Source organism: Trichechus manatus, unplaced genomic scaffold (assembly GCF_000243295.1).
Source record: "Trichechus manatus latirostris isolate Lorelei unplaced genomic scaffold, TriManLat1.0 scaffold00024, whole genome shotgun sequence".
Classification (NCBI taxonomy): Eukaryota; Metazoa; Chordata; class Mammalia; order Sirenia; family Trichechidae; genus Trichechus; species Trichechus manatus.
In genome coordinates, this window is record NW_004443960.1 from 14,367,213 (window position 1) to 14,389,227 (window position 22,015).

General features: G+C 41.8%; 2 protein-coding genes across 11 annotated transcripts in view; one reads left to right on the plus strand and one right to left on the minus strand.

Annotated features, from left to right (window-relative positions):
* Positions 1-16,146, minus strand: part of MARF1 (meiosis regulator and mRNA stability factor 1) — a 41,757-nt gene extending 25,611 nt beyond the window's left edge. For 5 of the 8 annotated variants that reach the window (XM_023728493.1, XM_023728492.1, XM_012554633.2 and 2 more), the window contains exons 1-10: positions 15,999-16,146; positions 12,256-12,457; positions 9,129-9,818; positions 8,272-8,446; positions 7,138-7,364; positions 5,761-5,878; positions 5,015-5,187; positions 1,638-2,066; positions 1,281-1,438; positions 1,033-1,191 (exon numbers count right to left, since the gene is read on the minus strand). In XM_023728493.1, the coding sequence (XP_023584261.1) occupies positions 1,033-1,191; positions 1,281-1,438; positions 1,638-2,066; positions 5,015-5,187; positions 5,761-5,878; positions 7,138-7,364; positions 8,272-8,446; positions 9,129-9,818; positions 12,256-12,399 (2,273 nt within the window). In that variant the 5' untranslated portion in view covers positions 12,400-12,457; positions 15,999-16,146. Of the gene's footprint in view, positions 1-1,032; positions 1,192-1,280; positions 1,439-1,637; positions 2,067-5,014; positions 5,188-5,760; positions 5,879-7,137; positions 7,365-8,271; positions 8,447-9,128; positions 9,819-12,255; positions 15,916-15,998 lie in introns of those variants that run through there. The other 3 variants (XM_012554634.2, XM_004373278.2, XM_023728491.1) reach the window with 3 other exon arrangements.
* A 4,263-nt stretch (positions 16,147-20,409) lies between these two features.
* The window catches only part of NDE1 (nudE neurodevelopment protein 1), a 43,620-nt gene continuing 42,014 nt past the window's right edge, over positions 20,410-22,015 (plus strand). For 2 of the 3 annotated variants that reach the window (XM_023728496.1, XM_023728495.1), the window contains exon 1: positions 20,410-20,490. The gene's annotated coding sequence lies outside the window, so the exon portion shown is untranslated. The remainder of the gene's footprint in view (positions 20,491-22,015) is intronic. The other variant, XM_023728498.1, reaches the window with a different exon arrangement.

The following is a 22,015-nucleotide window of genomic DNA, read 5'->3' on the forward strand; positions in this document are numbered from 1 at the left end:
GGTGCTCCTTGGAAGCCGTATGGGGCAAGTCTACTCCGTCCTATAAGGTCACTTTCAGTTGGAATAGACTCGACACCAACGGGTTTCGTTTTTTTTGGGAGGAGGGGGCTCTGAAAGGAGTCCTGGTGGGGCAGAGGATAAGTGCTTGGCTACTAACTAAAACGTCAGCGGTTCAAACCCACCAGCCTGCTCCACAGGAGAAAGATGTGGCAGTCTGCTTCCATAAAGATTACAGCCTTGGAAACCCTATGGGACAGTTCTACTCTGTCCTATAGGGTCATTATGCATCAGAATTGACTCGACAGCAATGGGTTTCAATGACTTGGCTCTGAAAAACTAGATAATCTTGTTCTTCTATTGAAGTCCTTTCTCCACATAGGAAACAATGTTATGTGACTTTTTGGATGGAATTTTACAGCCCAACGTCACTTTCTCCAGTGATTCTTCATCAACACGGAGAACAAACATAATGCCAGAAAGGGCTCATGGGAATACAACATGGCCTGTGGCTCCTTCTGTCTTTCCAGTCTTAAGAGAATTACTTGGTATAAGTTTAGAAAACTTAGATAATAAGTGTTACATAGATAATTACAGTGGTTTACAGGGACCCCGACTTCTCAAACAGCTTCCTATAATCACCCTATTAGTAAGAATATCCAGTGTCTGCCTTAGTTTGGGCTTCTTCCTCAACACAGGAAAGAGGAGATCGCAAAGATAAACAGGCACCTCCCAGGAACTTCAAGACAGGCTTTTCTGACCTCTGCTTCCCAAGATTTCCACATGGAGGAGGCAGTAATGGTAAGAAGCATTGCCCCTAAATGTTAACTATAGTAACCTGAGAAAAGGGGACTAGCAGAAGAGGGATGGGGGACTCATCTTTTACTTTATGCACTTCTGTATTGCTTGACTTCTTTTAAACGAACAGGCTATTTAGTAATCCTTTTTTTTCCTAAATTTTATTGTTGTTGTTGAGAATTAGTAATCCTTTCTTATTTCACATAACCACACCACAGGCTGAGAAGCTGGACTTACCGAGAAGACCAAGATTGAGATGTGAGCAAAGGCCCGACTTGCCTTGATACAATCAGCTTGCTAAAAGCAGATGGGTAACTGACTTGGAACATACTCTCCTCTTTATCTTTTCTTTCTACAGGAGAACTGGGAACACTTCGGGCACTGAGGTTCTCTTTTCTAATACAGGGAAGAATCAGGGAGAAAAGGTCATTTGTTTTTCCTTGACATTAAATAAGCAACTGTGACAAAAGAGCAACTTAACATACTTCTGATTGCCTTTGTAAACTGATTCTGCCATCCCCGAGTTTTTATATGTCGGCACTGCAGCACTTGAATTACTGTGAGGAGGGGCGGCCAGACTCATATTACCTTGCTGAGGCTCACTGTTTCTATTACCAGTCTTGGACTCCATGTGGCACAGCTCCTTAAAAGACACAATTGCAGTGGGGTTTAAAAATTTAAGTACTCAAGAAGTGTTACGCCCTGTACAGAAAACACTTGACTTTGACTATCATCAAAAACTGAAATAAAAAAAGGACGCACCAAAAGCACGTGAGCACAGGAAACACAGAAACAAACCAAACCTACCACACGCTTCAGAAAGCAAGAGGTATCAAAATTACCTGTAAACTTTTAACGTTTGCATTTTTTGTAGCAGATCCAGAATTTGCCTGCGACCCTTTTCCAGGTGTGGCTTTGGCACTGGAAGATTGTTCACTTGCATCTTTGATGAGGCACAATTTTAGATTCTTAAGTTTTTTAGGGGACTTCACTTTATCAGCAATTGCACTTGGACTCTTTGTTGCACAGAGTTCTCTGTTCTTTGGAGTAAATGACACAATGATCCTATTGCCAAAGACATCTTCATTTTCCATTCGCTTCTGAGCCCGTTCGGCACTATCTTGGTTTATGAAGCGGAGAATTGCACTGCAGCCTGTGATACTCAGTACTTTCCCACCACAGTTGTCGGACAGGCGTCTGAGCCTGTTGCTGATGCTCTTGCCATCTTTGTTTGCTGGTAGGTTATAAACATAGAGCAGAGTATGGCACTGCTAACACAGAGGAAAAGAGTGTTACATCAGGTTAACCCAGGACACACGTTCAGTTACAAAGAACAACAACAAGCAATCCCAAACCTTAGCTGATAACCTGAGAGGAGAGGCGATCATGACCTAGACGGTACAGGGTAACTTATTTAGTGTTAATGAGGGAATTGAAGGCCATTTGAAATGAATATGCTAGGCACAAAAGTCCACATGTTATATGATTCCATTTCTATGAAATGGCCAGAAAAGGCAAATCTATGGAGACAGAAAGTTGAGTGGTTGTGAGGAGGTGGAAATGGGGGTTCACTGCAAATTGGCATGAAGAATCTTACTGAGGTGAGGAAAATACTCTAAAACTGCTGTACAACTCAGTAAATTTACTAAAATTGAATAAACTACACACTTAAATAGGTAAATTTTGTGCTATGTTAATTAGCTTTCAAAAAAGTCTATTTGATTACTCAGCACGGCTGCTGAGAAACACCTCGTCCAGCTAGAGCAGCAGGTTGCCAACAGTCAGCCCAGAAGTTCTATTTGTCAGTGTGGGTGGTCAAAACTTTCCAGATGAATTGAAATTGATGTATTAAGAAATGAAACCATAAAAGTACCAGAAGAAAACTTAAGGCAATTTTGGAGAGGTTTACATCCAGAAGCCATAAAATAAACCACTAAAAATGGGCAGACGATATAAACAATTTACATATCAACATCCAACAATAATAAAAGGATATTTTGCAACACTGCTAATGATTAATAATCAGATACCATTTCCTACCTAGCAGACTAGTAAATGTTTAAAACTGACACTATACTCTCATTCATTGTTGGTACGAGTGTAAGTCAGTACAGCCTTCCTAGAAGCAATTTGGATCTAGCCAATAAAATTCTGACCCAAAACTTGCCTGCCTTGAAACTTATCCTACAGACTATTAGCCCAGAAGTTCACAAGTGACACAGGTTCTTACTGGAGATGGTGAAAAACTGGATATAAACAAAAGGTCCAGTAACAGGTAGACTGGTTAAATAAATTACCAAGACCAGCCATACAAGGATGTTTCAAACCAACTATCTGATGGTTTTTAAAATGTGGTAGATTTGTAATAAAATATATTGACACAGAAAGACATCCAAGATATGACATTGTTAGGCTAAAAAAAAAGGTCACAGAACACTAGCTATATGACACTATTTCTGTTTTTTAAGAAATTGAACCCATTTAAAAAAAAAAAAACCTGGAAGACAATACCAAACCCTTACCAGTAGTTATCTCTGGAGGGTGAGATTGTGGGGATTTCATTTTTCACATTCCTGAATACTGATTTTTTTTTTTAAACAACAAACACATTTTTATAATCAAAGGCTTTGTTCTCCAATCATCAACAAAGTCTACACTCGTCCTAATACACCCAGGGCTCAAAACCCAGGCAATATAAATGTTCAATTTATTAAAACTAAAAGGGCAGACTAAAGAACACAAAAGAAAAAAGAAATGTATCTTCAATTGTTACTCTAGTAATTGAGAAAAAACACCTGGCACGACAATGTTCTGAATAATGAGATCTCCTTTTTTTCTTTTTACTCTATACGCAGTAAGGATCTCAGAAATAGGCAAGCTCTCACCTAAAAGACTACATTTGATGTAAACGCCTTCGAGGTTAGAGAAGTGAGTGCCAAACAGAAGCAGAAGGGAGGAAAGGCTGTAAGCCAAAAGACTAAAACATAATGAATAACAACAAAGGTGAATTACAAGAGAGGCTCAGAAGACTGAGGTAGGGCCTGTGTATGTTACTCCTTGGCCAAGACTCTGGTGTCCCCAACTGCGACTGTCCTTAGCCAAACTCTGGGCTTGTTTAGTATCCGGGAATACAGCGGGACTAGCAGGGGAAGTACTTGAGGAGCCCTGGGGCGCAGTCTTTGCTGCAGTCAGCTGTATGACCTTTGACTGATTTACTTTCTCTAAGCACTGACTTTCTCCTCCCTAAAATGAAGACATCAGATTAGATCATTTCTAATGCTTCTGTAACTCTAAAGTTATTTAATTCTATTTTAAAACTGCTACCCTTCTGGATCATCCACACTGCTGCTCCTCTCATCAAAATTACTATTACTATCTAGGGAGCCCTGGTGGCACAGTGGTTAAGCCCTAGGGCTGCTCACCAAAAGGTCAGCGGTTCAAATCACCAGCCACTCCTTGGAAACTCTATGGGGCAGTTCTGCTCTGTCCTATAGGGTCACCATGACTCGGAATCGACTCGACGGCAAGAGGTTTTTTCGATCTTTGGAAGAGTTACATATACATTCTCCAAACAGCTTAACCACAGCTCAGCATGGCAGTAAACATTCTCATCTCAAATCAAGTCTATCAGAAATGCTCCTCCTGCTGCAAAGATGCTCACATTCTCTTGATCATATGGCTTAAATACGCTATGGGTGCAGCAATAACCACTACTCCTAAATGTGCACGTGCACGTGATGGGGGACAGGACGCATGACCATAGAAAACATGGACTTGGGGGTCTGCTAAGGCTAAAGGATTAAATGCCTAAAAAGTACACAATTAATTGCTATAGTCACACAAGTTGTGCAAACCATCACCATATTCTACATCCACAATTCTTGGGAGCAAAAAGAGTAGCTTTCATTCTATTATTTCCATTTATTTGACACAAAACACTGCTAGCTCTGGAGATACTGGCAAGTGCCGTTGGTAAGGTAAATCCAAGTCAATTCTCTACAACATCATGGGGGGTAGAAAAAAAGCAAAATTTATATATACCAACTCTCTGTATATTTGTAAGAGAAGAATTGAAGGTTTCTAACCCTTATTTCAAAATCTAGTCAGCCTCCTACAAAGAAAAGCCTCACCTAGGCTTGGCAACCCCCTTGGTAAGGCTGTCTCTTGGTGTCCAGGATCTAATATTGGAATACGGCAAGAATAATGCAAACCAACTTACTGGCATTTTGAGTGGTAACCTGGGGGGCAAGTCGGAAATGAACTCTTCGAATCTGATCAGCTCGTTAGCATGATGCAGCAGGGCTTCTGAGGCCTGGTTTTTATGGACCAAAATTATGTGGAAACCATGCCTGTGTCTCAGGTCACTAAGTTCCAATGCAAAATTGACATCAGCTGAAAGAAAAGGTACAGCCCACCCCCATCCCCAAACATTAGAAACACTTGACAGAGGCAGACAACTCTGCTGACACCCACTGAAGACTGTATTGGTCAGGAAATAATGCATACTTGTTTCCTAAATTCAAAGTTGCTTTTCCCCACTTTTTAGAACAGAAATACGTTTCACATCAGAAGAATTAACATGGTATAGACAATTCCCAAGATGTGTTATTTTCGATATTAAAAAGGGGCAAATGATATGTTGGGGAGGCCTCAAATTTGGAAACTATTCATCTTGGATTTTTTTTTAATTAGCAATACTGGGCCATGGGTTTAAAAACAATTTTTTCCCAAGATTTTCTCTAATAAACCTGGCCTCATGAGAATCCTCACTCAAGTTCCAAGGAGAAAATACAGAAATCCATGTAGACCTAGTATTTATTCTAAATAGTTTTCAAAAATAAGCATAAATACACCCTATGTCGTGCAGCCTCTTTGGGACAAATTTTAGTTTAATGTGTTTTTGGCTTCTGTGACAATTTCTACACAGTAAATTTGATTTAAATTAGCAGAGGTTTCTACACTTACTTGATACAAGAACCACAGTGGCTGGAGCAGTGTGTGTATTTGCAAACCTTCGGAGACTCTGCCGGAGTTTATCATCAGCGGCGTTCTTTGCAGTGGCATTGATGTGGGCAACAGTTACCTGCATGAATTTATAATAAGGGCGAATGAGCTAGAGCTGAGCTCAAAAAACTGCTACACATTCTGCCCACATTTTAACAGTTAATCTTTAGCTACACAACCTAACAGTAATAGACAATCTTTTCATTGTTATTACTGCCAGTTAAGAATGGAAAAAAATTACAAACATGTTATCAATAATTTCAAAGCTGGTTCTCTGTAATTAAATTGATCCCTTTTCACCCTGGCTCTCATCTCTGATCTTCTGCTTCTGCACTTCAGCCATCTCCCTTTTGGAAAATAGGTAGAGAAAAGGAAGTGAAATTTGAAGTAGTTAAATATGCTCTCATTAATAGCTTTTGCAAACAATTTGGAGGCAGCAGAGATTTGATACATGACTGAGGTAAGATTTGGGGTTGTATTTTATGTCATTTGTCTATGTGGCACAGTGGTTAAGAGCTATAGCATGCTACAGCTACTAACCAAAAGGTCAGCAGTTCAACTCCACCAGCCGCTCCTTGGAAACCCTATGGAGCAGTTCTACTCTGTACTATAGGGTCACTGTGAGTCGGAATTGACTCGACAGCAATGGGTTTGGTCTACAGCTATCAGGATCTGGGGTAGGTGGTGCAAAGAGGAGGGGCATTTGCCCCTAAGAGAGCTAAAATGGTGTCTACTGTTGTTAAAACTTCCAGGCTCCCATACAGAAGCCTCCAAAGCAAGGTAAGGTTTATTTGCAGAGGTGCCTAAATCACATGCAATATACAATAGAACTTGTTAGTTTTTGTAAAGAACCTAAGTTCAGAATTTTAGATAACAATATGGTGTATCAATGGCATTACTTGTCTAAGAGTCAAAAGAACTGGATTCTAAGTTCCAGCTTAAGAGAACAAACTTTGGAGTTTAAATCCAGGATCTTCTACTTACTGGCCATGTGACCTTAAAAAAGTTGCCTAACCTCATTTTCATTTGCAAACTGCAAATAATTCCTATGTGCCTTGTTCACAAAGCAGTTACACAGATCAGAGGAAACCACATTCATGCAACCATTATAGCTAGAAAAGCACTAATTAAGTGTGTAGCATTACTGAATGGTCAAACATGATTAAATGATTTCCAGTACTTTAGAAGTTATCTTTTTTGTGTGTGCTTATTTATTTGCACTCAGCACAAAACCAACAGTATCATTAAATAAATTTTGAATTGGAATTCTTACAAGAAAATCGTACGTGCTTAATCTTTTACCAAAGTAAAGATCCCCTGCCTCCCCCTTTTTTTCACCTGGCAGTTATTCAGCTCTTGAATAACTTCTTTGTTTTCCTTACTGATGTCACACACGCAAATGAATTCTGCTTCTCTGTGGCCTTTAAAGAACTTTTCACGGATTCTTTGTACGACAGCAGTAGCTGACCGGCCAGATGGAACTGAGCAGTTTTCAATATCCCAAAAAACTCCAATGGGGGGTAAGTTTTCTAGCATCTGTCCAGCTACTGCAACTTCTGGTGACCCTTAAGAAATGTTAACACTTTCAATCACACATAGTGAAAAAGAAATGGCAGACGAAAATTAATGGATAGCTACCTATCATTCTTAGTGGCAAAAAAACTAAAATACTGATTAATGTCAAGTTTAAGGATACCAACCTCACTGGTCGACCTAATAAAACAAACAACCCTCAGCTGCCATAATATCATTCTCAGAAATTATTCCTGTTCTACAGGAGAGGACAAATCTACAGGTCAAGTTACTTTAAGCCCACAGTAAATCAATCTTAAACCATGAGCGATTCTCAAGCTGACCAGTTACACATCTCTGAGCACTAGCACGTAACTGAGTGGATGCTGCGGCTCTGGGACCTGTCAGGAGCAGCCCACGCTTGTCTACCTACTGGGTACAGAAGAATACTGACGAGATGACAGAGGGTGAAGTTATTACTGTTGTTGATTTTAAATTATTTTTAACACTGCGTTAACATCTGATTTAACGTTATAAAAATGTTTTCAAAAGATAAAATATCACATCAACTACTCTAAGGGAAATGATTTTAACTGAGACCTCTTAGGTTTTCAAATATTGTTTTTAATCAGTCATTACTAAATTTTTACTCCTAGGGAGTATAAAATCAACAAGTGTGATTATGAACCGAAGTTGATACCAAGTCTCCTCCAGCATTTATTTCTCCTAATATGCTCTCCCAATTTCAAGCAGTCTTGGCCCATCATAAAGGGCAAATGACTTACTGATGTATTATAATAAAAATATTTTTATCAAGAGATGGAAATGGAGACTTGCCCATTTACACACACAGTAGCTTTAGAAACACCAGGAATCTTTTAAAGGCAATTAAATACAGTGTTAGTATCAGATATTGAAAACTATTTAAATATGCACATTTGACACCATACTATCATTTACCAAATTTCGAAGCAGCTTTGCCTAGACCGGTCGCCAATAACAACGTGGTCTCCTTTCCTGTTCCTTTGGTTCCACAGCCATTACACAGAGGGATAGCGACAGGAGCAGTCTGAGTATTTGGAGGTGGTATATTTGGCCAGACTTTAGCAGCATCAATTATACTATTTCTTGCCGGCTGTTTTAAAATTTTTTAAAAGAGGAGGTTTCAGATACATCACTTTAGAATCTAAAGTCATACACAACAGCTGAAAACACATTCTAAGTGTTTTACGTTTCCATCTGCTAACCTCTGATAAGATGTATTTTCTCATATCATCTTTCCCAGAATCACTGGCTATCGATTCATACACTCATTTCAAGAAGTGACTTGAAATGACTTGAGATAGTCAATGATTGGAACCTTTATGTTCCGGGATGTGTGTCTTCTGCAATGGAGACCTCACACACATTGCATACTTTGTATAAAGGGAAGTCAAGTCCTCACTTGAACACTGGTGTGACTGAGGCCAAGTTTCAAGTTCTCTGCGTCACTACAAAAGGACAACATGCAGTTACCTACATTACATGAATAAGCCCATGTATAAGTTGTGTTTAAGTTACAAGAAATCAGAATCGTGCTCTAGCCTTTAAAGACAAAACAGAACATTGAGGCTTTGCCAAACTCAGGTCACGTGTAGGAAAACAGACTCATTGCAACAAGAGGCTCTGAGAGTATAAACTACATAAATACTCTGCACTCCTTTGCATCGTCCCTCCTATTTTATCCTTTGATTCCTTCAGAACCTGCAGAAGTTACGCTGATGGCAAGAAAGCTAAACCTCAGCTGCACCCAACATAAAAAGGAAAAAGATACAAACCTTGTTTAAACAGTCTTCGCAGTAAAGTGAGCCCTTTAAACAAACCGGTGGTACCACATTTAGGTGCAAAGAGTTGGTGCACAAGTGAGGCGTTAGTTCCGACTGTGAAATGTGCTCTTCCATAGGCCCTGGAGCCCCACTTGTGAAATCAGAACAGGGGAAATAGCCAGCCGCGGAGGGGCAGCCCTGGAGAGCTGGAAACTGATGCAGCTTGTGCACATTACCATGACATGATTGGAAATGGAGTTTTCCACAACAGGGCAGGTGTTTGCAGGAAGATAGGTTACTTTCTAGACACATGCTGGGAAAGTCACTTGCAATGCCTGCCAAATTGTTCCTAGCTGAGGCATTCTGGAGTGAAGATGCAGACTGGAAAGCAAACCCCGACCCTACTTGACACGTGATTGTCCTGGTGCTTTGCGAGTCTAACAGTGCGCCTGTGTGAATCAAGCTACCAGTACCTCCGCCACCGCCACCACCACCACCAAAATGCATTGGCGACGTGGAGGATTCATTAGTGCAATGAGCACAGCAGCTTACTTTGGGGACAGTTGAAAGCTGTATTTTAGGTTGCTGAAGAGAATGAATATCTGGAAGTGGGACTGCTGGAAAAAGTTTAGAGCCAGCATGAAGGGGAGATGGTACATCCTTTAATTCCACAGCAACTTTCTTGTTCTCCATGTAATCTTTCTGAGAAAAGAAAATCAGAATGCAAGTTAATTTTATGAGGCCAGTGATGTTTGGTTACTCATATCCTGTTGCATTAAAGAGTAGAAACAGTACTCAGTTCTGTGTCTAACGCTTGATTATAACCAAACAAAATGGAATTAAGCAACTAACTAAACTAGGGGCAGGGAGCCCTGGTCAGAAAGTGATTAAGCGCTTGGCTGCTAACCAAAAGGTCGGTGGTTCAAACCTACCAACCGTTCTACGGGAGAAGATGTGGCAGTCTACTTCTGTAAAGATTATAGGCTTGGAAACCCTATGGGACAGTTCTACTCTGTCCTATAGGATGGCTATGAGTTGGAACTAACTCGACAGCAAGGGGTTTTTAATACATGGTTGCTGTTGAGTCAAAACTGACTTGATGGTAAAGGGTTTTTAAATTAGCAGCATTCTTCAGAGCTGAACACGCAAACAGACAACTAAAACTAAGGTTGTGTTCTTCCTGAGTCTTAAGAAGCTGGGGATGTCGAGTTATGGTGTCTCTACATTTTCAACAAGCCAGCTTAACCATCTATGTCTAGTGACTTCCCTTTGATAAGTATCCTTTGCCTCATAGGATCTTGTGAAGACAAAACACGTAGTATGAAAACCACACAGTCACAAGCAGCATTCAATAAAGATGGCTTATAAGCAAAGTGCTTTGAGGAAAGTACTTCATAGCTAGTGCAGTCAGTCCATAAGGGGTTCTGGTAAGGTCCCCTGTAGTAGAAGAGTAAGATTCCAAACATTATGGATGGTATTGGCCATTTGCCACCCACGGAAAGGCTTATAAAGGTGTTGCCGATGACACTTAGCAAACCCTAAGATATCATGACCTAAAGCCATAATGCCAACAAGTGTATTGTAGCCTCTGAAAACAATGACAGCAATCAGAAGACTATTTGGGGAAAAAGGTACAAGAGAAATAGTTTGCTATATGCCTCCAGCATAGACACAGGAGGCCAGTATATCATAAAGGTAATAAGCATGGGCATTAGTGTTAGAGACCGGGATTTGAATCTGACACTCAATAGTTGTATGACCTTGGATAAGTTGCTTAACCTCTCTACATTTCAGTTTCCTCATCCATAAATTAAGAGCAACAGAATGTATCTTCTACAGATGTCATAAGGGGAAAACGGGATAGTGCACAGAATGCACTCAGCACAGCACCTGGCCACTGAAAAGGGATCTTACTAATTAGTAGCACTTATGGGCGGACTGGAGTGTTAACCATTAAATAAAAAAGAATGCCCTAAAAAAATTAAAGAAAGAAAAAGAAAAGGATGCCCTGATATAGTATCATCCCTCAGAGCACAGAAGGGGCCATCTGACTGCTAAATTTCACCCCCTTTGCTGTGATTCTGTGCTTATGTGGGAGAAAGCTGGATTTTCAGCTAGACTTTCCCTAAAAGGGAGGTAAGTAATAGCAATGGGCCGACCAGCCAATGGAGCAGTGTATTCTGCCCTCTTGGTAACTGCAGCTTAGACTGAAAATTAATACATTGGCACTCTGATTTATACAGATCAGGCTCTTATGGGTAGGGTTATTGTGGGTTGGCCTCCCCAAATCTACTTAATTCTAGGTTCACTGACAAAATTGAGTTTCTGGATCTGTAAAGTTGAGAATGCAATTCTGAATTATGTCACTCCAAGAGGACTGGACCTACCACCCTCATGAAGTGCTGCTTGAACGGCCAACCCTCACTGTCAACTGTCCCTAAAGTAAAGCACTTCTGAAATGACCAAATTACTTGATGCTATGCAGCAAAGATAACTATATGGTCAAAAGCTGGAGAAGACAGAGAACTGAGTTGACTTTATAAAAGTTATACCCTTAGATTAACAATACGCTTACATAAAAGTCTCATTTGAATCCCAACTACAACAGAAAAAAGGAAACAGAAAAGTGGTAGCCATGAGTGCATGAAATGAAATCAGAAAATGTCAAAATCACCATGAAAAGCACAAGAAAGCAAGCAGTCACAGACCTATTTAAATCTTCAAGAGAAATCTTGAACAGAAAAAGACTGTCAACAAGGTCTGTTAATCTTTTCTAGATTACCTGTCTGAAAACTCAGAAGATTATGGTAAAATAAAATTTATTTTGCACTTTCCTCTGAGTTTACTCTACAAGGTGGATTTGATCTTTGGAATCTGTGACTACAAGGAGAAGTAAATCTTCCCAATATTTTAACATTAAATATTTAAAGCACCTGTTACTCACAGTGGATATATGGGAGTTAAAAATCCACACACTTGTCAAGTCAGGAATTGTAATAATATTCTATAAGGGGCAAAACAAGCAGAATACGTAGAAAAACCTGGCCCAGCCTCCAGGGAGAGACTGTGTCCCAGACCAAATGCAACTCTGATCTATCCAAACAGGAATCTGTTATGCCTTAGTCTTGCACATAGTTACCGTTTGGGGACTAAGTGGCAACGTCTGCTCAGGACGAGAAAAGCAATTAGAGAATTTCCAAAGCCATGGCTTAGCATCATTATCTTGTTGAAGCCATCCAAGTGTTCTACTGCAAGGGTTCTCAGTTCCGTTTCCTTCCATCATACAGCCATACAAAGTGGTTCAACATTCTTTCATCTTTCTTTTCTTTCATTCTTCCCCCCTGTGGGGAACAAGTGAGTTTTCAAGGTTATTTTTTTGAATAAGTACAAATTTTACAACTTATTAAAATGTGAGATTGCAACTGTGTTTATGGTGCAATGGTTCCCAACAATTCAAATCTTGATGAACAAAAGTAGAATGAACATCAAAACACATTTCAGATTACTAAAATTTGGTAAACTTAGCTGACTCTGTTTATGCTTGAACACTAACTGTTATCAATTCAAATTTTTAAAAATCCATATCTTGGCATTTTTCATGTTCCATTACTGTTCAAATAAAAACAAACTCTGGATGAGTCCTATTTCTTTTCTATACACAGCTATGTTTGAGGGAAGTAGATAAATCCTGGCTACCTGCACATCCCTGAGTGATATCCTTGGCCGGAGTCAATCTCTTCAGACCGAGTAGACCTTTTCTATAATTTTTCTTAATTCTTTTCAGTTATTTCACCCTAAAGACTACTTATGGGAGTCAAACAGTTAACAGAATAGAGTCCTAATTTTAGTAAAAGAACCACTACCATATCCTCATTAACAATTCCATGTAATATTTAAATCAACTTTACAGTAACCTATCCCACTGTGCCTTTGATATGAGTATGAAAGGTCTAAACTGAGTGACCTCTGTGGACTCTGAATTTGATTCAGCTACAGAGCAAATTGAATCAAATTCTTAGTTTACTTATTACAAAAGTACAATCTGATATACAGCCAAAAATCTAACAAGTAATCTCACAGACGTGCTATATCTACTCCAGCAAAACACTCTTACAAGTTTTAAACAGTACAATAAAAGTATATCAAATCAACTATATCCACTTAGTGTGGAGGCAGTCTGCCAATGGTGAAGACAACTGAACCTCATTTCCAAGTCCTCACCATCATACTCCAATGACCATCTACTCTTACCTATAGCTGGCCAATCTAACGCTCATTCTCTCTCAGAAATTTCATCTGGACACATAGAAGACAATCTCTTTTAGCTATACAGCTGATAAGATGCTCTTTTTCAAGAGCTTTAACATGGGAGGGGGAGGGAAAAGACAACCATACAAGTACTGTATCTAAGGTATACATGGAAGAACTGATCACATAAAGCAGGGGTTGGCAAGCCATGGCCTGTGAGTTAAAACTGGCCTGCTGCCTGTATTTAAATGGCCTGTGAACTAAGAATATATTCATATAACATTTTTAAATGGTTAAAAGAAAATCAGAAGAATAGTATTTCATGATGCAGGAAATTATATGAAATTCAAACTTCAGCATCTATAAATAAGGTTTTACGGGGACACAGCCACATTCATTCCTTTAAGTACTATCTATGGCTGCTTTTGCGTTATAATTGCAGAGTTGAATAGCTGCAACAGAGCCTATTCAGTCCACAAAGCCTAGAATATTTACTATCCGGCCCTTTACAGAAAACATTTGTCAAAGTTACAAAGCTTCATTAAGCTTCTACTTCTTCCTATGTAAAATGTAGCTAATTTCTCTAATTCACAACATTACTGAGAAAAAAAGAATTAGATAAACAGACTCCATTGTCTGTTTTTTTTTTTTTTCCCCTACCACCATTGTATCCCCTGTACCAAGCACAGGGTCTGCTACGTAGAAGATACTAAACGAATATTTGTTGAAGGAGAGAATGAATAAAGCATGATGTTTACTTACTACACACTGCTGGAGGATTAATTTGGAGACAGAATTGAAGTTAACTGCGCCACACTGACAGTAAATTATGTACTTGTTTTTCCTATTAAATATAGTTCTTACGTTCGCCAACAAGCTCCTCTCTAAATCAAATGATTTGTGATGTTCATGATATATGCAATTTCAATATACCCAGTTCCATCTCCTTTTTCAAGGCTAAATCCTGAAAGTGAATATTTTACAGTAAAATATAATTTACAAAGCATTTGTATTTAACACTATTCATTCCCTCTTTCAGCACATATTTACTTAGTATCTACTATACTATATAACAGGCCGTGTGCTTGGCACAGGGGGTACCACGAAGAGAAAGAAAAAACAGACAATGGGGCTCATCTATCTAATTATCTTTTCTCAGTAATGCTGTGAGGTAGACAGGAGAGAAATTAGCCACATTTTACAAAGAAGAAAACAGAAAAGCTTAAGGAATTTTTGTAATCTGCCTAAAATCACATAATTAGAAAGGGGGTAGAACCAGGCTTGCCCATCTCTTTCCACCACACCAAGGTGCTGGTATATTGCTCAATACAAACAACAGGAAACACCAACTTACTAGCTGGCAACTTTTTAGTCTGCACCCTGAGCTTTTCCCAAATAGTCCTGGAACACCACTAAGCAACTTAGGTAACCAGAGTAAGTTTGATTTGAATGGGAGTATCACTTCTGTCACTATCTCTAGAGGTCTTCGAGCAATTGAGATAGTGGTCAAGAGCACAGGCTTTGACATCAGATTGTCTGCTTCTGAGTTCCCAATTCCACCACTTCCTATCTGTGCAGCTTTGGGCAACTCACAACCTATCTGAACCTCAGATCCCATTCATAAAAGGATCCTAAAAATAACAGTAGCTCCCCCCCGCCCCACCCCATCCCATAGGGCTGTCACTTGGATTAAATGACACAATCCATATAGAGCATTTGGTAAGTGGCCTTCCCTTAGCAGTCAGTCTAGTCCTTCCCTCCCGGCCTGTTCCATCCCACTACCCTGTTTTATTATTTTTTTTAATAACTCTTCTACCTAAAACTATCGTTCACTTGTTTGCTTTTCTCATTATCTGTCTCTCCCACTAGAATAAACTCCATGACACCAGGCACCATGTCTTCTTACTCACCACCGTATTCTCCTGCACCTAGTACAGTGCCTGGCATATATCAACAAATAATTGTTGAACAAATGAAGAGCTCAATAAATGCTTAGAGATACCATTTACGTCTCAAATTTCCTGCATGCAAAACAGAAGAACATTTACTGCTCAGATATGTTGGGAACTCCAAAAAATACAAATGTAACTGGAAAGCTCTTGCTAATACCAGGAAAGTGTTTGGGAAACTCTAAAAGGTGTATCACGACGTCATGTTACAATTAGTAGTGGGAGTGGCTGAAGCTCTAAGATAACACTGTCAACCCAAAGGCTATATCCCCTAGGGGGTTGCTGAAAGACCGAGAAGAATGCAAAATGCGCAGGGGTTTTGCAAAAACATCTTCTTCTTTCTCCCTATCTTAACATTTCAATTGTGCACACCCCTCTGGAAACGCTGCTCCTCACACCTGAAAGGCCTCATAGGGAGCAGGGAGACAGGTGCGGGCGGGGAGCCAAATGCCCCCAAAGGGGAGAGGCGGCGCAGCAGTGACAGTCACAAACGGACCTGAAACGGAGACAACCCACTCCTCTCCTAGGGGGTCCGACTTGGCAACTCCCAGACTTTCCCCAAGGACTCACACCCCTCCCCCAGCAATAGGCGGGGGAAGGACGGATACTGTCTCCCTCTAGCTCCGGTGGCCCCAGAGTAGCGGGACTGTCAGGGTCTAGTTCTCAGCGCTGACAGCAAACTCACCTCAGCCGCCAGCTCCACCTCCGCTCACATTCTGGCCCCACCGCCTTCCCCCCGCCCTCCCAGGCCCTTTGTTTTGATTCCCGACTCCACAGCTCCCGCCGCCGCCGCCAAGCGCACCCTCCACTTCCGCTTCCGCACCGCACCGCCCCTGTCGCAAAACCGACGCCCTTCTCGTCCTTCACTCCGCCCCTTCCTCCACCCCTCCCCCGCCGCTGCATCCTCCCCGCGCGTGGCATGCTGGGAACGCCGGGGGGGGCGGGGCCTCGCGGCCCTGTAGCCTCGTCAGGCTCAGTCCCCTCCCGATAAACCCCTAAATAAGGACCTTTTCAGGGGGCGACCCAGGTTTACTTGGCGAGAAACACCAGTTTAAGGAGGCCTTCTTTCTGCCTTATCGTTGTGTAGTCGAAAGGAGCCTCAAAGCGGAGAATTAGGGAGTTTGTGAGGTGGAACCGGGAGGAAAAAAACTGCCAACGGATACTTAATGCAATTCAACTCTTTCGGTCTTTTGAGGGAAGGCAATTTAAGCGGGATTCCGATGAAAAATTCAATCACTTGGGATTTTTTTCCTTGATTCTGTCTTGTCACGTGATGGTTATACTTTATTATTATTTTTTTAATGGTACATATTCCACAACATGCTTAATCTAGTGCGACCTAGTGGCAAGTGGGGAGAAACCTGCCCGCTAGGCCTCCTGCGAGGAAGTGCGGGCCGGCCGGAAAGTCGCGATCCTAATGGCAAAAAGACAATATTGTCACCAGTAATTAAGAGGCCTTGGTAACGCTAGTAAGAAACCGTAATTTTTGGAAGTCCCGGTCCAGAAGTGGTTACAGATGAACACAACTACTCCTAGGACAAGTTGGGCGAACCGAAAGGAGAATATAGTTTCAAAAACCTTGTGAAGCCAATAATGCTTTGTGTTTTAGGTGGCTAGATACGCTATGTGCTTGTCCTTCTTTCTCATCTTTTTTTTTTTTTTGGTAACATCTCGCAATCTTCACTTTTATCTGAAATAAAAAGTTTTTTAGGACTCGGTAAGCAAAACGGTCATTTCCGAAAGTGCCAGCTGCCCACTATTTCCTGTTGCAAATCAGGAGAAAAACAAAGCAGCTATTATCTAAATCTAGACACAGTTTAGGACGTGCTAGCTGACTACTTACAAGTTTATCTCTGAAATTTGCCAAGAAAGAAATTAACTTTGCAAAAGAATCAGTAAGTAGAAATTGCCAAAAGACAACACTTTTTTTCCGAATTTGCCAGCGTGAGGCAATTTTGATTAGGCAATCAATCCGCATTAGGTGGGGGAAATTTCAGGGGAAGCTAAGATATCCCTGTAGACTAGTATTATGGAGGGCATGAGCAAACACATAGCTTGAAGAGTCGTTTCTGCTTGTATTTAGTTTTCCAGGGGACAGATAAGTACACACATCATTTGCCTGCTTAGAGATTTATTACTGCTAAGTAAATCTTCGTTGTATATGTATGTGGGTAGTATTTTCTAAGTAGGAATTAGAATAGATGAAAAACAACCCTGTTCCTAGTGTTTTGTCTTTTTCAAAGTACCAAATATGCTTCTCTTTATAGGTGTTTTTCTTCCTCTTTTTTGTTCTAGTTGAAAGTCTCTGAACACAAAAGACCATATTAACTAAAAATATAAAAAAGGAAACAAGGAGTCCTTGGGTGGTGCAAACAGCTAACGTGCTTGGTTGCTAACCCAAAGGCTGGCAATTCTAATCCACCCAGAGGCATCTCAGAAAGAAAGCCTGGCGATCCACTTCCAAAAAATCACCCACGGACTACGGGGGGCGGGGGGCACACAAAAGGAATCAAGGCAGTTGTGGATTTTTTTATTTAAGTTTTTAGCCACAAAATACAGAAGAGAGCAGACTCTGCATTATGCTTTATTTTGCTTGGCTTTTTCCCAAGTGCAGAACTGCGCCAGGTCTCAACAGGTAAATGCAGTAAATAAAAGTGAGCCGATCGACTAAACAGAAGGTTGATGAAAAGTCAGAATTGCAAGTAATTGTATTGTTTGATAGAAAACTAGTCTAAGCAGAGTACACTAGCCCCTAGACGCAGATAGTTATGACTTGAAATACAATTTGATATTTGTGAAGAGTGATCTAAATTTTTTCTTACGGAGATAATATTAAGTATAACCCCAGTTAGTTCTATTTCTTTGCTGAGAAAACTTTTATCAGAGAATAAAAGTAACATTTTTTAAATTTATTCTTTGTCCAAATTATTATAATGTTCACATTTATGGTATCAGGATAAAGAGTTATTTTTGGTGTTTAAGTGGTTACTTTAAGTACATTCAATTCAGTTCCTGAATTAACCAAGCTGGTACTAAGAGTTTTTTCCCCAGCAACTTCTACCTATGTTAGGTTTAGTGTTTTGAACTGATGAAGTATGATGGAAGGACCCCAAGAAAGAGAAACCAAGCTCTCTGCTCATTCATTATAAGCTCAAAGCTACGAAGAAGACAAATTGAAAAAAAAAAGAGGAAAAGTTTTAAACTACTCCAAATTTTCCTTTCTTTTTTAAGGTTTTACCCAAGGACAAACCCATTTCCCTAACTCTTGTTCCCAAATAGGACTTCCGTGATAATCATTTCAATCCCTTCACCTTTTTCCTTATGGAAAACAAAAGAAATTCAGAACCAAATATTTCAAATAACTTGAGCAATGCCATTTGGTCAGGACTGACACCTCACCAATTTGTGCTTCAGTTTCCTCATCTGTAAACTGGGTGATTACTCCCTGCCCAGAAACCTCACAGTAGTGAGAAATGAAATTCTAAGGGTAAAAACATCAGAACAAGTAAAGTGACAAGCAGATGTTTAGTAGTGTTTGGGACCAGAGAGGAAGTTTCCTAAGTAATCCTTTGGTACTATCCTTCACCCTGTTGATGTCAGTAGTAGGTTCTCTTTTGTGTCTCTGAGTCTTCAGGAACTAGCAAGGAGGCAAAGTAAAATTAGAGAAAGATCATTCTTAACCATGGCAGGGAAGCAGAGGGATTCTATGAGTGTGGCAGGAGGCCTCTGAGTAGCTAAGATCTCTTCACCTCTAACATAGTGGTAAAGACTGTGGATGTAGGAGTCCAACAGACCCAGTTTTGAAGCCTTATTCTGCTATTTACTAGTTGTGAGCCCTTAGACAACTCATTTAAACTTCCTGCACCTTTGTTTTCTCATCTTTAAAACAGGGAAATAAAAGTGCTTTCCTGAGGTTTTCACCATCTGAATCTCAGCTCCATGGTTACCCTCTCTTTCTTTCTGAAGTGACCTCCTCCAGCCCCTTTCTATCACATGACCTTACTTCAGTCACAGCACATTGATAGCTGAAACTACTTTTCCTGTTTGCTGGTTTAGCGTCTTTCTCTCTTAACAAAATAAACCTGTGGAGGACAGGCATCTTGTCTGAATTATTACTTACTGACCATACCTTGTACCTAAACCGGTTGCCATCAAGTGGATTTCGACTCATAGCGACCCTATAGGACAGAGTAGAACTGCCCCATACAGTTTCCAAGGAGCATCTGGTGGATTTGAACTGCTGGCCTTTTGGTTAGCAGCCAAGCGCTTAACCACTGTGCCGCCAGAGCTCCTTTGTACATAAGTACTCAATAAATATTCAAACAATACACTGCTGTGAGAACTAAATAAGAAAACCATGTTAAGTTAGCATTGGGCCTTACACACCTGCTGTTAGGTGGTGTCCTGCAGAGCCACTGCGTGGGTTCAAACTGCCAAGCTTTCAGTTAGCAGCCAAGCACTTAACCACTGCATGACCAAGGCTCCTTCATGATAGGATTCCACCTCCTAGCGTTGTGCAGAGGACTAAATGAGTTAACCTAGCGTTTGTAAAACGTTTAAGACAGTGCCTGGCATATAAAATATGTATTCGTTAAGTAAATGATCATGAGGTAGAATCCTATTATGAACCCGTTTTACAGATGAGGAAACTCAGTTACAGAAAGGTTAAGTAACTTGCAGAGCGCAGAGCTAGGATTCAAAGCCAGGAGAAAAACTCCCCCAAACTAAATTTGGCTGCCTTTGATGAAAATAAACTAAGCGGCCTGGATTCTTGTCCTTCACTCTGATTTAGGAAAGCTGCAAGAACAGCCAGTTCCCCAAAAGGAAAATGCAATCGGTGTCAGGAATAAGACGGCTTTTTCCCAGAAGTGCGTGGCCCACACGCCCGATCCCATGCCCCGGGTGTGCGGTGACCAGCGTGGAGGACCTCGGAGGGCGTCCGAACTTCCCAGGACTCCTCCCGCCCAAGGACGCCGCGTGGCCAAGCCGCGCACCGGGAGCTGGGAAAAAGTTTCCAAACGGCGCTGCTCGGCGCTGATTGGCTGAGGCGGACGCGGTTCCGTGGCGCGGCAGCCAATGGGGGCCGCCCGCCGCTAGGGCCGGGGCGGGGGCAGGGGCCGGAGAGCTTGCCGCACAGCTCTTCTCAGCTGCTCTGGGGTCCTCGGCTCCGGAGCCGGGTAAGTGCGGAGCTGTCTCCGGGTCGGCTGGTGGCCTCCCGGGGACCGCCAGCTGCCACCGGGAAACTCTTCTGCCCCGCCCTGGCGCCCGCCTGCGCTCTCCCGACCGCTGGCCGCCGCCTTGCAGCGACCCAGACGCGCCCCTCTCTTGCACCTCGCTCCCCCGCCGCCCGTACTCCGCTGGTCCCTGGGCGCCGGTCTGGAAAATCGGGCTTCCCTGGCGCCCCCTTCCTACCTTTGTGCCTTCCCGCCCTCCTGTCCTTCGCACCCTGCTGTTCACCCTTGCCAACCTTTTTCCCCCCTACCCCGCAGCCCTGCCCTCCCTCCTTGACGTCCTCCCTCATTTCGCCTCCTCGTCCCGAAACCCGCTGCCCGGCTCCGTCACTCTTGCACTTGGTCTCCTCTCTCCCTAGTCTCCCCTCGTCAAATTTCTCGCCCCATTTTCTGCCCTTCACTCCCTGCGAACCCTTCTTCTCTGCTCCTCCTTTCCCGTGCTTCCATCAGCTCCCCCATTCCTTCGCGTCCAGAGCTGCCCGCCTCCGCACCCACTTCCAACCCTGTTCCACCCTCCCAGCGGGACTCTTTCCAGACACCTTCCTCCTCCCCTGCGCCTTCTTTTCGGCAAGATGTTTGGAACAGTCCCCACCCCTCTGCTTTTCTCAAATCTCTGCTGCAGGACGGTTCAGATTTCCCTGACACCACTTTGGGGAAGGATTGGATAAAGGATGAAAAATGCTTATTCTACAGCTCGAATGAGGTGGCTGGGCTTACCTGCCTCTCTGAGGTCATGGGAAGCCTTGCCATCACCATGACACCGCCTTTTGGGAAGCTACACTATCTTCTCTAGATAGCTCTGGTCCCCTGCCCCCTGAGGGCCTGAGCTTTCCTGATTTCTTTGTTCAGGGTTTGTACCAGGGTGTGCCTGCTTTCTACTTTTAGTCTGAGGCTCCTTTTAACTCCTTTTCTAAAGAAGTGGCCTTTGCACTGTGTGCTGGGCTGAGTTTTGTCATTTTTGATGCTAGTTTTGTCTGTCAGGGTATTCTGGGATAGGATGGCATTTTAAGACAAGGGTACAGTGCTTTGAAGAGTAATTGGATCCCAGCTACTCCCAGAGTCTCTGGTTAGCTTTCCACCTCCAGCCACTTTGGTATCCAACCAGTTTTGAAACTTAAGCCTTCCCTCTTAATATGTCTTTTGTGTAGAATTAGATGCCCATGGTCCATGCCCCTGAAATCTCAGAGGCCTATGATTTGTGTATTTTATCCCATTTTGGATAATAATTCTTTAACTTGCGTTATTCTGTTACGATGTTATTTTTGTTTCCAAAGTGTGTTCTTTTGCCTGAGAATGTGTGAGCCAGAGAGATTACGCTCCCTTTCTTCACAGGATTATTTCCTAACATGAGCACTTCTGTTTTCAGAAAGTCTGTGTTGGCAGTTCACCAAGTACTGTGTTGTAGGTGCTTTTTTTCCCTACCTTTTTCAGCAGTCCTTAGCACTTAGTAGGTGTTTGGGAAATATTTGAA